At 44.9% G+C, this 16,373-nt stretch overlaps 1 protein-coding gene across 2 annotated transcripts in view; it reads right to left on the bottom strand.

Annotated features, from left to right (window-relative positions):
* TLR3 (toll like receptor 3) overlaps positions 1-16,149 on the bottom strand; it is a 31,345-nt gene extending 15,196 nt beyond the window's left edge. The window contains exons 1-2 of one of the 2 annotated variants that reach the window (XM_074951290.1): positions 16,100-16,149; positions 3,501-3,949 (exon numbers count right to left, since the gene is read on the bottom strand). In XM_074951290.1, coding sequence (XP_074807391.1) covers positions 3,501-3,941 — 441 coding nt within the window. In that variant the 5' untranslated portion in view covers positions 3,942-3,949; positions 16,100-16,149. Of the gene's footprint in view, positions 1-3,500; positions 3,950-15,372; positions 15,727-16,099 lie in introns of those variants that run through there. The other variant, XM_074951289.1, reaches the window with a different exon arrangement.
* Positions 16,150-16,373: the final 224 nt, after the last annotated feature.

Below are 16,373 nucleotides of genomic sequence, written 5' to 3'. Positions count from 1 at the left end.
GTCATGTCTGCATTTGACGGGTGATCGATCACACCGGACCCAGAGGCAGCGTGACACAGCAAGACCCATAGACGCTGGATTCAAACTAAAGCCTACAAAAAGAATGGGTGAGATGGAAGACCTTGAAGGGTAACATTCTGCTGCCAACATGGAAGGGCATCGGTGCATACCCAACAGAGACCCAGCTCTTCCTTGTGCCCAGCTTTCCTGGCCAGTTAGCCGCCACAAGCTACAAACCCAAGCCACAAACTCAAGCTACATTCAGGACCAGTAACTATACAGCAGCTGCAGAACCTGTGTGTATGAACGAAAGTATGAATGAATGTGAAACTGAATGAAATGTTATAGCTATAACTGACTGCTTACTATGATTCTTTTTGTATTCACAACAAATGTGACATTATGTCTCATCCCCTTTAAAAAGATCCTGCTGGTTTTCATTTTATTGGTATAACAATATATCCCTGCTATATTCCTATTATTAGAGCATGGAATTACTATCCATAGAGATTCTATGGTACAGTTTGGTTCATTTATGATTTTTACTTCATTTGATTCTACACTTTCTTTCACATATAGTGCTATTCCCCCACCAGCACGACCTGTTCTATCCTTCCGAGATATTTTGTACCCTGGTATTACTGTGTCCCATTGATTATCTTCATTCCACCAAGTTTCTGTGATGCCTATTATATCAATATCCTCATTTAATATGAGGCACTCTAGTTCACCCATCTTATTATTTAGACTTCTAGCATTGGTATATAAGCACTTTAAAAACTTGTTACTTTTCAGCTGTCTGCCATTACATGATGTAATTGAATGGGACTTTTCTTCATTTGACTGTTTCTCGTCAGAGCCTACCTGTATTTTATCATCTTCCATCCTCTCCTCCTTACTAGGATACAGAGAATCTCCATTAGTAGATCCTCCCCTAAGGATGTCGCTGTCCGAACCATGTGCTCCTCCACACCTGTCGGCTTTCCCCCAGCCTTTATTTTAAAAGCTGCTCTACGATCTTTTTAATTTTAAATGCCAACAATCTGGTTCCATTTTGGTTTAGGTGGAGCCCATCCTTCCTGTATAGGCTCCCCCTTTCCCAAAAGTTTCCCCAGTTCCTAATAAATCTAAACCCCTGCTCCCTACCTACACCATCGTCTCATCCACGCATTGAGACCCTGCTGTTCTGCCTGTCTAAGTGGCCCTGCGCGTGGAACTGGAAGCATTTCAGAGGATGCTACCATGGAGGTCCTGGACTTCAATCTCTTACCTAGCAGCCTAAATTTGGCCTCCAGACCTCTCTCCTATCCTTTCCTATGGCATTGGTACTATATGTACCACAACCACCGGCTCCTCCCCAGCACGACACGTAATATCTAGATGCCTTGAGAGATCTGCAACCTTTGCACCAGGCAGGCAAGCCACCATGCAGTTCTCCCGGTCATCTCAAACCCAGCTACCTAGGTTTCTAATGATCGAATCCCCCATAACGATTACCTGTCTCTTTCTAATAACTGGAGTTCCCTCCCCTGGAGAGGTAACCTCAGTGCGAGAGGATACCACATCATCATCTGGAAGGAGGGTCCCAAGTATGGATTCATTTCCCTCTGCTCCAGTTGGATGTTCTCCTTCCCTGAGACTTTCATCCTCCTCCACAGCACAGAGCCTGTCAGAACGGTGGTAGGACCATTCTACTGTGTCATGGGAAGTCTTGTCTCTATACCTCTCTGTCTCCCTTAGCTCCTCCAGTTCAGCACACCACAAGCACAAACACACACATGCTACAGACAACAAACTTAACCCAACCGTAATCACTCCTCCTTCACTTGGAGAACTCCCCCGCGAAACTCTCCTTATCATGTTACTTAGCCCACATGTAAAGTATATCTAATAATTATTACCCACTTTTGCTATGTCCTTTGAGATTACAAATGAAGTATGACCACAGTCCTATTTTTATAAGTGGTCAAACAGACAGTTAAAGTAAACTGGGAGGCACTGTATTTTAGTATATTAAACATTGGCCTTCACAGTTAGACTTGAATTCTAATAATTTGTGACCTTGGGCAAGCTTGTTAATATATTTGAGGCTCTATTGCCTCAAAATAAAAAATGGGAATTTTAATACTATTTTGCCAGCCTCACAGTATTAGCTAAGGCTAGACCCTGAAGTGGCTAAAGGCACAAAACCTGCTTATCTAAATAATCATATATCCCTACACTCTGGGGTAAGCACCAAGTAGCATAGGGGGAATGCCAGGAGCATAGCCAGAGCAATTCTGTGTTCTCGTGATTCCCCAACTGCCAAAAGAGAGCTTAGCTGGTCAGGGTAACCACAACACTCACTTGAGCTGCTGGAGATCAGTTTACAGATAAATAAATTGTGGTTACTTTGACAACCACCCAAGGCAGAAGAATGCTAACAAATTCTAACCAGATAACCATGTTGGCTAGCAGCTACAAATTCATATAGGCCCCAAAAGCTCATAGAGGCCTGAAAAAGGAAAGAAATGTAATCCCTCAGCTTGGTAAAAAAAGCCACAAATGTGTGTGCTTGGAATATGGAAAGTTGACACACAAAACATACTACCTACTAGACTTGGCCAAAAAGAAGAAAAGCTTACAGTAAATTTAGGAGATTTTAAGTCATTCTACATTCTGCTGTTTTTCCTATCTGATTTTTCATTTTCTTCAGGTTACATTATCTTCTCTCATTTCCACAGGGACTGAGGGGGAATGATATGTAACCTCAAACTCCGCCTCCACCTCACCCACCTCTCCAGACCTGCCTACTTGCCCCTCTTCCCCCATCACAGACCCTGGACACAGAGACTTCAGAAGAGGAAGAAGGGAATAGAGGGAAGGACCCCACAGAGGTGGCAGAGACTCCATTTTGCTCTAATGCAGTGGGCCCTATCTGGAACATTCTTTGGGAAAATAAAAGGGCTCAAGAAGTTAATAGTAACAATAGGTTGCTTCTTCTCCAGAGAATGAAGAAGAGTATATTTAGGCTTGGAAGGCATAGCTATTTATAGGTAAATGTCGATAAACATCAATTTAACTGTACACACACAAACCGACTGATGGAAATATTTCCACCAATTATAATCAAAATTTACAGATACAAAAAGTAAGAAAAATTCTGCTTGAGTTTGATTTAAGGTTATTTACCTTGTATATTTTGACATATGATGTTACCAACTTGTGTTTTAACAGTTATAAAGTTTAACTTTTTGAATCTCAACATCTACTGCCATTAAAGAATTGTCTGGCCCAACCCATAATTTCCCATAGCTGTGACCATTCAAACTGATAAAAATAATAAAATGCTTAAAAATAAACATCAGGATTAGCTGACAAAATTAAAAATTGAATTTTAAGTGTATTGGACCTTCCCAGATGAGGACCATGACCTGCTCCGGAGATGCATTGGATTTTAATTCAGTAATTTCTTCTCTTCCCTTTTAGAAAATGAAAAGCAATATTTCTATATATCTTACCTTCAGGTTTTTGAAAGGATTGCTTTTGATCTCTATTATGTTGTACCCTAAATTGAGCTCAGTCAGGCTGGCACAGGAAGCAAAAACATTGTCAGTGAGCTCATGCAACTGATTATGTTGCAGTTTCAAAACTTTTAACAGGGGCAAAGTTTGACACAGTTCTGGCTGAAGTTTAGAGAGGCTGTTGGATCCTGCATCCAAGTAAATAAGCTGGCTGTACTTTGTTAAATTTGCAGGTGGTAGCTTGTTTAGCTGGTTATGAGAAATGTCCAACGCTGTTATATTAATTGGAAGATCTGAAGGAATTTGTTTCAGCTTTAGATGACTGCAGTCAGCCACTTGATTTCTGATCTTACATTGGTTCTCAGCCGTTACACAAAGCAAGGAGAAGGTCAACAGGCTGAAAGACAAGCAGGCCCAACTGGGAAGGGGATCTCTCATTGTTCTATCTACAAAAGAAAAATGAACACATACAGTACAAGTTATAATCATTTTGGTAAAATATGTATATTAACACCTACTGTAAAGTAAGCCAGACTTATAATCAAGTACTCTCACCTATGCTATATACACTACAACACAATTTGATAATTTTAAATTACCTGAAACATTTAATCTGCCCCTCCCATACAGTAGCACTCCCTTGTTGAAAAAATTAAACTCAATCACATCCCAAAAATTTAGGTTTTGTTTAAACTTTGTTTTTGTTGTTTAAAGTCCGACTGGAAATGTTTTAACTTTTTTATTTCAGTGAAAACGGGGTGGTTTTTGTTTTGTTTTTTTAAATGCCAATTTAAACTTGGCCCAAAATTAAAATTTGTAAAATCAAGGTGTCACAGGGTGGTACTAGCCCTAAAGAAGGAAGAAGCCAGTGTGCCTGTTATTCACCAGCTGCCTCCTAAGTGAAGCTTAAGAGAGGGCACCTGGGTCCTATAAATAGGAGGTCCTTGAAAGGTCTGTCAGGACAGGTGAGAGTTGCAAGGGTCTCTGAAGGAAGCTTTTGGTAGTGCCTGAAGGTAGGTGATTAACAAGAGGGGTCAATTCCCAAGCCAAAAATCCAGGACTGGAGAGGGTTGAAGGCCAGAGGGACTTGCTTGTGATGTCTAAGCCAGAAGGTGAAAGGCCAGGGAACAGCAGTGGGTCTCACCTACTGGTGTCTCCATGCATGGTCATCTAGGCTCAGCTGCCCAGTGAGAAGGTCAAGGGAAGTGAGGGACGCTACCTTAGTGAGGATGAACTCCCAGCGGAGAGGCTGTGGGGGATTCCTCCTGAGAACAGTAGGGTTTCACTTTAGCTAGAAGGGCTGGGGTGACTGTTGTGGTAAAAGGACAGGAGATGACTGAAGAAGAACCTGTGTGTAGTGGAAGATGCTGGAGTGTGGTATGTGTTATGGGGATGGACTAGAGGCTATAGGATTTTACTAACTATATCACTGGGTATGAGAAATGGACTGGTTGGGGCTTTTGCTATGGATTATTTGATCTATGTTTTAGTAAATCCTCCCCTGCCCACCCCTGGAGGATATTAGTGAATCAGAGACACTTGTGTGGTATTACTAGGCACCCTGAAGGAGGAATGCTGAAGCTGGGATGCCTGTTCTGCTGCAACCTGATGCTGGAAGATGCTTCAGGTGAGGTCACCCTGTCATGGGGATTTTTAATAAAACCTAACACCAACCAAAATAGTCCAACAATATCACTCTTAAACCAGCTGGTTTTACAAACAAAAAATAAACACTTCCCTGTACTCTTTGAAACTTCAACCTTAAGAATCCAGTAGTGAAACTGACTTACTTCTCTCCAAGTTGAGAAATGTAAAAAACAAGTTAAAGTGATGGGTATATTGGATTTTTAACATTTTCCCATTTTTAATATTCTAATGTATTGGTAGGAGATTCTTACAGTTAATCTTTTAAACTAAACAATGTTTCTTTAAATATTGCCTTTTAGAACCCAAACATTTCAGCATTGTCCTAACTGCATGAGGATTGGAAAAACAAGCTACTAAGAAACAGATAAGAAATGAAAGTGAAACTAAATAGTCAAAATTCAAGTTAAGAGCACCAAAATGGGCAAATAAAATGCAGAAGTGATAACTTTTACCTTTAAATAAAATTCTTCATCCAACTAACCAGTGATGTTACTGGCAATAGTGGTAAGAACATTTGTGGTCTTGCAAGTATATCAGACCAAATCCTGCAATTAGGTACACCCATGTATCCACAATGATTTTAGGTCCAGATTCAGCAAGGTGCTTAAGCACCTGCCTGACTTTAAACACAAGTAGTCCCATTGGTTAGACTGCTCGTGCACTTAGTTACCATGTGCTTGTGTGCCATACTGAATAAGGATTGATTAAAATACATAATGCTTTGTAGAATCAGGGGCTAAATATAGTCCTAGATAGACCTCAGAGCAGAATTGTCCATTTTAGACACTTTCCAATTTAGAGTGTTTCCAATGCTTTATTACAGGGGTGGCCGACCTGAGCCTGAGAAGGAGCCAGAATTTACCAGCGTACACTGCCAAAGAGCCACAGTAATCTGTCAGCAGCCCCCCATTAGCTCTCCCACTCCCAGCGCCCCCCGCCCACTAGCAGCCCCACTGGTCAGCGCCTCCCTCTCACTCCCCTCACCTCCCAATCACCTGTTTTGTGGCATGCAGGAGGCTTGTGGGGGGGGGGGGGGAAGAGCGAGGGCACTGCAGGCTCAGGGGAGGGGGCGGGAAGGGGTAGAGTGGGGGCAGAGCCTGTGGCAGAGCCAGGGGTTGAGCAGTGAGTATTCCCTGGCACCTTGCAAAGTTGGCACCTGTAGCTCCAGCTCCGGAGTTGGTGTCTATACAGGGAGCCGCGTATTAACTTCTGAAGAGCCGCATGTGGCTCCAGAGCTGCAGGTTGGCCACCCCTGCTTTATTAGAATAAGTATTCTGAAGCCAGGTATCTTTTTGACTCTTGTTCTCAATACAACAGAACATTCTTTTTTAAGTGTCTTTTTGAAAGAGTACAAGTAGATGGTCAGTTTCTATAGAATATTCAATTAGCTCATTTGAAAAGATATTAAAAATGAATTTGTTTAAAACATGTTAGACACTTTTGTTTTACAGTAAAAATAACAAGCCTGTTTCAAAAAGCAAATTAAGTTACAGGTACTGCTTCTATACGTGTGTTCTGCTGCCAAATTGTTTTACAATAATATATTAAATCTTGTTGCTCCATGAAAGCTCTGATTTTCTTGAAATTAAGCAAGAGTAAGCTCTCATAGAGCTTATTACAGGCCTAATTCAGTGGAATTATTCTATATTTACACTGCTATGAAGAAGAACTTCACCCATTATGACCATTGGTTCAATTAATGTATTGATACATTGTATGAATCATTAACAGATTTTTGCATTGAGTCTTTAAATTTTTCCATTTCCCATATTCCCACTATGTGATATCGCTAAATATTATATATTGTTGGATTATGGACTAGTTTAAAATCTACCATAAGTAGAGCGCACACCTACAGTCCTAATCCTTTAATCAGATCTGGTGGGGGACCCTTGAACCCAAGCACAGCTCAATTAAATTGAGTGGGACTTCATGCAATTGCAAGGATCTGACCATGAAGATCCTACTGCAGAATCTGAGCCTGTGTTTGCTGCCAGCCGAACAGAAGCACCATTCTGCTGAGCGTAACACAATTTCAGTTAAATGTGCCATTTCTGCTTTCCCCTTCCCCAAGTTATGTTGTATTGCTTTTTAAAAAATTTTCTGCCAGATCTATTGTGCAGGAATATATAGTCCCATATGACAGGAATACATTCCGTTCATACACACACTGCAGAACACCGCAATCCAGTTGGACTCCAGCCCTTACTTGTGCAAAGCAGTCCTTTGATGTCACTAGCACAGCTCCCTGACTACAGGATCCTGCTGGTACTTTTCACAATACCACAAGAAAATGCTGATCCTCTTCCTAATAAGACTACAATACAACTCTAAAGCTTGCTGTAAGCTCTATGGAACACATCCTTATTGCTGCACAAAATCTTTGCTCATGCAAGTATCCCCATTATGTAAAGCTTACTCTTTTATAAATAAGGGCCTGATCTTGCAAACCCTAACTTCCTTTCCTTTTAAAAACATAAGGTGAAATCCTGGCTACCCTGAAATCAATGGCTTCAATAGGGTCAGAATTTTAACAAAGCAAACCTCACTAACGTTCACCCTCGGGTCCAGGGCCCAATCCTGTACGGTCATGAGCACCATCTGGAAGATACTGAACATTCCCAACTTCCAGTGACATTCAGAACTGAGGATGCTTAGTGCTTCCCAAGGAGCAATTAGCATTTTACAGGATTGGCCCCATTGTTTTAAAGATCCCTTGAAATGATACCGGAGGAGAGTACATATGCTGTGGGCGTTTTCTGCTGTAACAAATACGACTTTAAAAATATATATATATATTTTTTTTTAATCTCAGACTCTTTGGAGATTAGAATTTTCAATTTTTCGTACAAATAATGTAATCCTTAGCCAGTAGCACACAGATCTGTGGAGTCATAGAAAATCAACAGGAAGTTTTGGGGCTAACAAATACAGCGTTTTAAGGTTTAAAAACTGCATTGCTTGTACATATCCTCATCTGGGTTTTTACGTTTGTAATTGCTGCACACTTGTCAATGTTTTATTGCTAACTTCTATTTATTGAGAACCCGCTCTAGTTTTTCCTTAATTCAAAGTTGTTAAAAATAGGATTTCCCCACCCCCCCACTCACCAGACTCCGGCAGACAATGTCTGCTTTGGGAAAGTTCCCTCTTTTTTCCTGCTGGTTTGTTCTTAGGAAAGGGGACTTCACCACGATAAACCTTCTAAGCAAAAGGTGTGTCATACAGTAGAAGCCGAGGAAAGTACCAAAAGGAGAAGCTACACCGTGCTGTTTGCAGCTACATAGAAAACTCTCCCTCTTCCCACTTCTCCATTCCTTCATTGTTTACTTTGAACAAACTTTCCTGTTTCGGTGCATCTGACCAACTCGTTCCATTTAAAGAGACAGCAGCCTCCTTAAGCCTTGATGTTACCCAAGATTCATTTCCAACAACTTATCCAAGCCATTAAGCATTGTTATTTTTTTATCCCGCAGTAGTTTCCATTCCCCATTATCTTTCCAAGGTATTTCAAAATTGCCTGGCTTCTTAATCCCTTCTCTTTGCCCTATTCTCCCTCTCCTTCTGCCCAGTTCTGCTTAATTTTCATGTCTTTCCATTAAGAGTGGATCTGCACCAGAAAAATGTATACCCTTATTCTGGCAATGCTGTTGAACTGGTGCCGAGTGCTATGCAGCCAAGACACTGGTGTTTTTACTACCCTTGTCGCAAGAAGTTTTCATGATAAAGTGGTCAAAATGCCAGCACCCAGATCACACTAATGCTTACATGATTGCTAGCACTGGTGCAGCTGCATTGGTGCTGGAATACAGGTTTGCCTTTTTCCAGCGTACACAATGCCTTAAGGGGCAGCAGAACAACGCATCCAGCTTCTAAAGCTGAACCATATTAAAAATAAAAGTTGTACTCGCATTAGATTTCCAGCTTGATCCCTCAGTTCAGTGAAATATAAAAGCAATAATTACATCCCCCGCACTTTAGCCATTTGTAAACTTTCTTTCTACACCATTCAATGTGGGGTGAAGGCCTTGAGGAGTCTGATTTTACCTGGAGCCCACAGAGCATAACAGGGGTAAGGACAGCAGAAAAAGAGCGAACAAATACAAGCCCTTCCCCTCCCCTTTCCTCCTCCATACACTGCACAGCACCTTGGCTGCGCTGCTAACTAATTAGAGAGCAGAAGTGACTCCTCTAGAGAGCATGAATTGCACCTGTTCCTTATGCCCTTTGATTTCTTTCTACCATTACCAGATAAGCAAGCGATAACACCGAGCAGCCTATGGAACAAGGTCTTTTTTTTCCGTGGTAAAATAAACAGAACTGCCAAGTCTCATTCATCAGAAGGGATCCTCCCTCCTTTTCCTTTCATTGTAAGGCCCCAGTTCCTGGGGTTCTGTGCTTCAGCTGCAAACAGCTGCCATCTCTACTTCCAGCCATGGAGAAACCAACAAATCAGAACAGGCTGCTAAATATACTTGACTATGCATCAATCGCTGGACTACAGGTTAATTCTTACACACTCTTGTTTTCTCTACCTCTAGCCCAGTGACAGTTATATTTATCCTCAAAGGATTAGAGAGAGTGAGTGAGAATGACTGACAGTAATCCAGTGGTTAGGGCTAGGGTTACCAACTTTCTACTACACCCATGCCCTGCCCCTCCTCCAAGGCCCCAGCCGCGCTCACTCCATTTCCCCGCCCCCCCCCCCGTCACTCACTCTCCCCACCCTCACTCACTCATTTTCACCAGGCTGAGACAGGGGATGGGAGGGGGGACTCTGGGATGGGGCCAGAAATGAAGAGTTCAGAGTGCAGAAGGGGGCTCCAGGCTGATGCAGTGGGTTGGGAAGCAAGAGAGGGTGAGGATTCCAACTGGGGGTGCGGGCTCTGGCGTGGTGCCAGGGATGAGGAGTTTAGGGTGCAGGAGGAGGCTGAGGGGTTTGGAGTATGGGAGGGGGCTCTGGGCTGAGGCAGGGGATCGGGGTGTGGGAGGATGTATGGACTCTGAGCTGGGGGTGCAGGTTCCAGGGTGGGGCCAGAAATGAGGGGTTCAGGGTGCAGGAGGGGGCTCTGGGCAGGGACAGGGGGTGTGAGGACTCTGGCTGGGGATGAGGAGTATGGGATGTAGGAGGGTGCTCCAGGCTGGGACTGAGGGGTTTGGAGGGTAGGAGGGGGATCAGGGCTGGGGTGGGGGGGGTGAGGACTCTGGGGTGGGGCTGGGGATGAGGGGTTTGTAGTGCAGGGGGGTGCTCTGGGCTGGGATCAAGGGGTTCAGAGGGCAAGAGGGGGATGAAGGCAGCGGTTTGGGGCCCGAGAGGGGGTCAGGGGTTTAGGCTCCGGGCAGTGCTTACCTCAAGCAGCTCCTGGAAGCAGTGGCATGTCCCCCCTCTGGCTCCTATGTGGAGGTGCAGCCAGGCGGCTTTGCGTGCTGTCCCATCCACAGGCGCCACCCCCCGCAGCTCCCGTTGACTGGGAATCACAGTCTATGGGAGTTGCAGGGGTGGCACTTGGGGGGGGGGACAGCATGCGGAGCCCCCTGGCTGCCCCTAAGTATAGGAGCCGGAGTGGGGACATGCCGGCTGCTTCCTGGGAGCATGTGGCCCGGAGGCTAGCAGGGAACCTGCCAACCCTGCTGCATGGCACTGGCAACCAGACAGTCAATGGCCCGGTCAGCAGTGCTGACTGGAGCTGCCAGGATCCCTTTTCAGCTGGGTGTTCTGGTCAAAAACCAGACACCTGGTCACCCTAATTAGGGCAGACTTGGGAGCCCTGGGATCCAGTCTCCCCGCTCCAGTGACTCTTTTATTAGTTATCCATAGTGCAACAACATCAGCATCAGAGACTGAGGGAGCCATGCCTCAGAATGCTCCCTGGCTCAGTGGTCAGAGCACTCTCCTGCTCAGATCCTTTCTCCCCTTCTGGCAGAGAGGAGGGAATTGAATCAGGGTCCTCCCGTATCTTAGATGACTGCTCTAATCACTGGGCTAAAAGTATAAATTGGGTGGCAGCACCTCCTCCTCCGGTCATTCTATGTGGAGTACCTAACTGGGTTCCACAACAAAAGATTTAATCTGACTCCAGGTGGCTGGCTTCTATTCACGGATGGCTATGCAGAGCTATATACCTCACCACAGTCCAGACTTGGGCACTGGTAAATAAAAAGGATCCCAAATTTTTTTTAGGTCTCTTGATTTTTAAACCAATCTCCTGATTTTGGGGGCCTGACTCATTTTTGAAAGCTTGGAGTTAGCAATACCAAGGAAGGGGAAGAGTTATTTAGTGTGGTTGAAACTCTGACAGAAGTTGTGATAAAGTTAAGAAAGGGAAAACTTTGTTCCCCAGCCTAATAGATCTCACTGAAACTATTTCCCAAGAAAAGGGGTAGAAGAAGCCTCATCATGCGGGACATTTAAAACTAGACTGGAGAAAACACTGGAAAATGTACTGCAGGGAACAATCATGCATTTAGAGTAGGATAGACTAGGTGACCTAGAGGTCTTTTGCTTTTGATATCTATCCTTGTATGTACCTACCCCACATAGAGTAAACTGGAAACAGAAAGCAGTTAGTGCACCTGGAGGGTGGGCCAGCCCTATCTGAACATGAAGCCCACTGCGGGAGAAGTTGGGTCAAGTGATGAGTATAAAGGGAGAGACCCAGGAAAGGGGAAGGTTGGGTGTTTCTGCTGTCTGCGAATGGTCTGATAGCAATCAAGTGAATTGAGAAAAAGCCAAAGGAGGGGAGTTAGCTCTTGTGGTGGGTCTCAAAATAAGGGCAAGATTCTCAAAATAAGGGAGGCAGTCCTGGGATGCTGGTGTTCAGCTAAGGAGCAGAGTACTTGGGAAGGGCTAAAGTTCAAACCTGGGGAGGGCAGAAGTTATTTACACTTTTGGTTGAGGACTTACTAGAGAATTCCAGAGGGAATCCTTTAAGTTGTAGCCGTGAAGGCCGAGACCTTAGGGAGTTTGACAGGAGTGTTGCTACACAGTGAGCCTGGAAAGGGGGCTGTTGGGAAGGTGGGCAAATGGCTGAGGTAGGAAGTCCCACAAGGAGGAAGCATGTCCTGTCAATGCAAGGTCCCTGAGCTAGGTCCCCAAGAAGTGGGGGAGGCTCAGTTCCCCTATTGGCAGCTGGAAAAAGGTGGTATGAAGATTCTGCAGACCAGGGGTTGAAGGATTACTGAGCTGGGACCTGGTTTAAGGCCATGGGGATTATTGTTTGTTTGGATTTTGTGCCCCTGTGGTATGGGGGTGACTCTAAATGACCTGGCTGAAGAGCTAATGAGAAGAGGCAGATAACACAGGGCTGAAGTGGCTGTCAGTAAGAGGTGCTAGCTGAGGATCCAGCCATCCCATGAGGGGCATGCCGGTGGTGAGTCACGCTTCTACATTGTCTGATACACTGGGCATATAGGAGAGGTGGTTACTGTGTAAGGTTTATCACCTTCCTTAGCTCATCCCCCAGCCCCCTCCATCATTAAGTAATATAAGTTCACTAGTAAGAACTTGAAGTGTGTATTTCAGGAAATGACTTATGATTTCAGCCTCCATGAGTACAAGCCCTGAAAACCTGATTCTTATCCTCACAAAAACAAGCTCTGTGAACTCTGCCTAATCAAAACAGCTCCCATTTTGCGTATGGAATACTTGCCACTAGCTGCCTGAAATTGAGCTGCAGAGCGAGGCATTTTCATTGAAATTATTAATTAAATGACTCTAAAGTCAGAAGAAATTTTGGACTCTCAATCTAGTGGCAGAAAACTGACAAACCTAACAAAAGAAAATAGACTGCTTGTTATAAAATTTCCCCCAGCTCCAGTTTGGAATCGCTTGTTCCTCAGCAACAAATCAAATGATAAAATACTCTCACATACTTGCATTCATATTACAAACAGCAAAAGATTATGTACATATAATAGCTTATTAAAGAAGAGTGCCTTACGTTAACATTACAGTATTCCTCAATATGTACCCTTGTACACTTTGAAGATAAACAGAATATTCAACCCTATGTGATATAGTGCCATCTCGTGGCTTCAAAATGTTGATGCAGCATGTGCTTTGCACATATGTATCTCTGACCTCAAAGGGTGCGGCTACGGTGCCCTGCCCCAAGAAAAGGCAATAAGTCCCAGAGCCCAGGCCAAATGACTCTGCTCAGGTGACTCATGCTATAGGGCTATAATTAGAGTGTAGACATTCTTGTTCAGGCTGCAACCCAGGCTCTGACACCCACTCCCCAAGCTGGGTTTCAGAGCCTGGTCTGCAGCCTGAGAAGAAATGTCTCCACTGTTATCTTTAGCCCCATCACGTGAGCTGGAGTCAGTTGACCCACGTTCTGAGACATGCTGCCACACTGTGTGTTTTTTGCAGTGTAGACGTACCCAAAGAAATTCACATGCAGGATCTGTTGATGTCGGGTCACTTGTATTCTATCTGTTCTGCTATTTATTATTTGTATGACCACAGTGCGTAGGAACCCCAGATATGGACTAGGCTCCCATTGTGCTAGGTCCTGTACAAACAGAATAAAAAGACCATGCCTGCTTCAAGGTTCTTGCAATCTAAGCATTAAAAGGGATAACTGCTTTTTCCTGCTTGTAGAGGAATGTATAAATAACCAAATAAACTGGAAGCTCTTTTTTGATTGGGGGGGAGGGAATGGGACTCAGACCACTTGTTTAGGAAAGGATTTAGGTGTCTAGCTGTGGGCAACCAAGTTTGAAAATGTTGGTCTCCACTTTAGCCATCTATAAAACCATGCTAATACTTAGCTATCTCACAGGGTATGCTGAGAAATAATTATATATCAGGAATTGCAGATAATTCTTATTTCCTCTTGGTAGAGATCTTTCACAAAAGATCTAAATCATGACAATTCAGGGAAACAGTAGATGACAAACACTTTTAGGGTCAGGGTTATTTCTTAACATTCACCAATCACTCCCTAGTTTCATCTGAAAGGTTCCTATGCTTAGTCTTGAAACTAGTATTGAAAAAAAGCATAGAATAAAAGTCTGACAGCTAGGCTGAATCCTCCAGTTCATAGATTAACAAATTTTAAGGCCAAAAAGGACCATTATGATAATCTACTCTCACCTCTCAAACAACACAGGGTAAAGAATCTTGCCCACTAATTTCTGCATCAAGCCCATGTACTACAGCTCAAGAAGAAGTTATCTTTAATTCTTTTTTCAGGGCCAGAACTCTCCCTAGTGATTCTCTTACTGCAATACCCTGTTCTTAGTGTGCCTAGGAAGGAATGAATTAACTAATTCTCCACAGCTTGCCCAGCAGCAACCTTAATCCCTCCTCTATCAAAGGGGGTTAGCTAACCCCTTTCATGCCAGCCTATAGAAAGGTTCTAATCTAGACATCTAAATTGGGGGTACCAGACAGCTGGCCTGCTTTATTGTGGCCCACATAACACATTCAATTTAAAAGGTTTTTCAAAGTACTGTACATTTCTAGCCCTCGTGGTTACAAAGATAATTTGGTGAATATGAAATGAGTGTAAGTGATATAGCGCGCTCTTCCTGAGTGTGCAGACAACCTGAAATCAAAGCTCTTAGGCCATGTCTACACTGTGAGCTAGGGGTGTGATTCCCCTGCTCATGTCCACATACCTGTGCTGGTACTCTTCACGCTAGCATGTATATAAATAGCAGTGGGCCACAGTATCCTGGTAATGTCAGTGGAGGCATGGCTGAGCTGGGATGAGTAGATACCCACTGGTTTGAGGTGGGTTTGTACTAGGCATGACTCTGCCACGCCTCCATTACTGTTACCTGTACTACTGTGGCTACACTGCTATTTATATTTGCACTAGCTTGATGAAAGCTAGCATAAGTATGTGAAAACACAGAGGGGAATCATGCCCCTCGCTTATAGTGTAGACAGCCTTAGGGGTGTGAACTCCTTTGACTTCTATTAATATCATTGAGGTGTCAACTCTAAAGCCAAGTTGACCTAATGTTATATATTTTGAAACCTGCTGGAGCAGCAGTGTGTACATGCCGCTAGGCCTTGCATGTGGTATACAGTCAGGAAACAGTTATTTGCATCTCACTATGCCCCTGTGGTTCCTTCATTTAACATTTCTTGTGTAAAAAGCAAGACACAACTGGGGACAAGGATGGAATGGTCTTAAGCAACTTCAGAACAAGCATCTCCTGGGGCACTAATTAGCCTCCAAGTGATCAGAGTACAGGCCCATCTACTCACTCCCTGCAGTCACATCAGCCAGGACCCCTCTTGTTGTCTTGCTTGCTGGCAGGCTGGCTGCTGCTGTAGCTTGGGTGTCCTGCTGGTCTTCCTCCCAGGGCCTCTCCTGGCCCGTTGCCTGCTGCTACTGCTGTCAGATGAGTTGCTGCTGTTGTTGGAAGAGGAGGCCGTTGCAGAGGTACTGTTGCTGCTGTGACTGTGACTGCTGCTGTTGCCCGGACTGTGCTTTGTTTCCATCCTCGCCTCTGACAGTGCTGTGGCAGTTGTTGCTGCTGTTGTCGGGGAGCGAGCCCACTCCTCCCCAGTCCATCTGTTCCCCCACTACCACCATCATCTCCTCTGTGACTCCCACAGACCATCTGGGACTGCCTCTACCTACCAGCTCAGCTGCTTTCCCCACCGCCCCCCCAGCCCTTTGCCACTTGGGACTGCAACAGCAGCCAGGACTTTGTTCACAAGCACAGGTGGTTACACGTGTCCCCCCGCCCTTCCCCGGCTGCTGTAGGCTGGTGGGCCCTCCCACCCTCTGTTTGCCTCCAGCAGGAGTTTGCCCCTTTTTCCTTTGCTACCTGCCCCGTCTGCCCACTGCTGACCACTTTGTTTGTCCCTCCTACCCTGCCCAAGTCCCCTAGAGTTTTTTTGTTAGTTTGCCTGTCTGCCCCAGACCTGTTTTCAACCCATTCCTTTCACCCCTATGGTCGGGGTGAAAGTAACTGAGGCCACTTACCGGTTCGGGGCGGCTCCAGCCTCTGGAAGGGGTGGGGCCTCAGGTGGAAGGGGCGGGGCTGGAGGTCAGCATCCCCCAGCCAGCCCGTCCAGTCCGGCTGGCCCGCGCCACCCAGGGCTCCTGTGTTGATTTAAAGGGCCCGGGGCTCCGGATGCCGCTGCTGTTGTAGCAGCAGCGGCGTCCGGCACCCCGGGCCCTTTTAAATCGTCAGCCCCAGGGCAGCTGCTCCCTTTGCCCCCCCCCTTCGCCCGTCAGCAGCCGGGGGGGGCCAAAA

The sequence above is a fragment of the Natator depressus genome, chromosome 4, assembly GCF_965152275.1.
Source record: "Natator depressus isolate rNatDep1 chromosome 4, rNatDep2.hap1, whole genome shotgun sequence".
NCBI lineage: Eukaryota > Metazoa > Chordata > Testudines > Cheloniidae > Natator > Natator depressus.
This window is presented reverse-complemented; position numbering and strand designations above follow the sequence as displayed.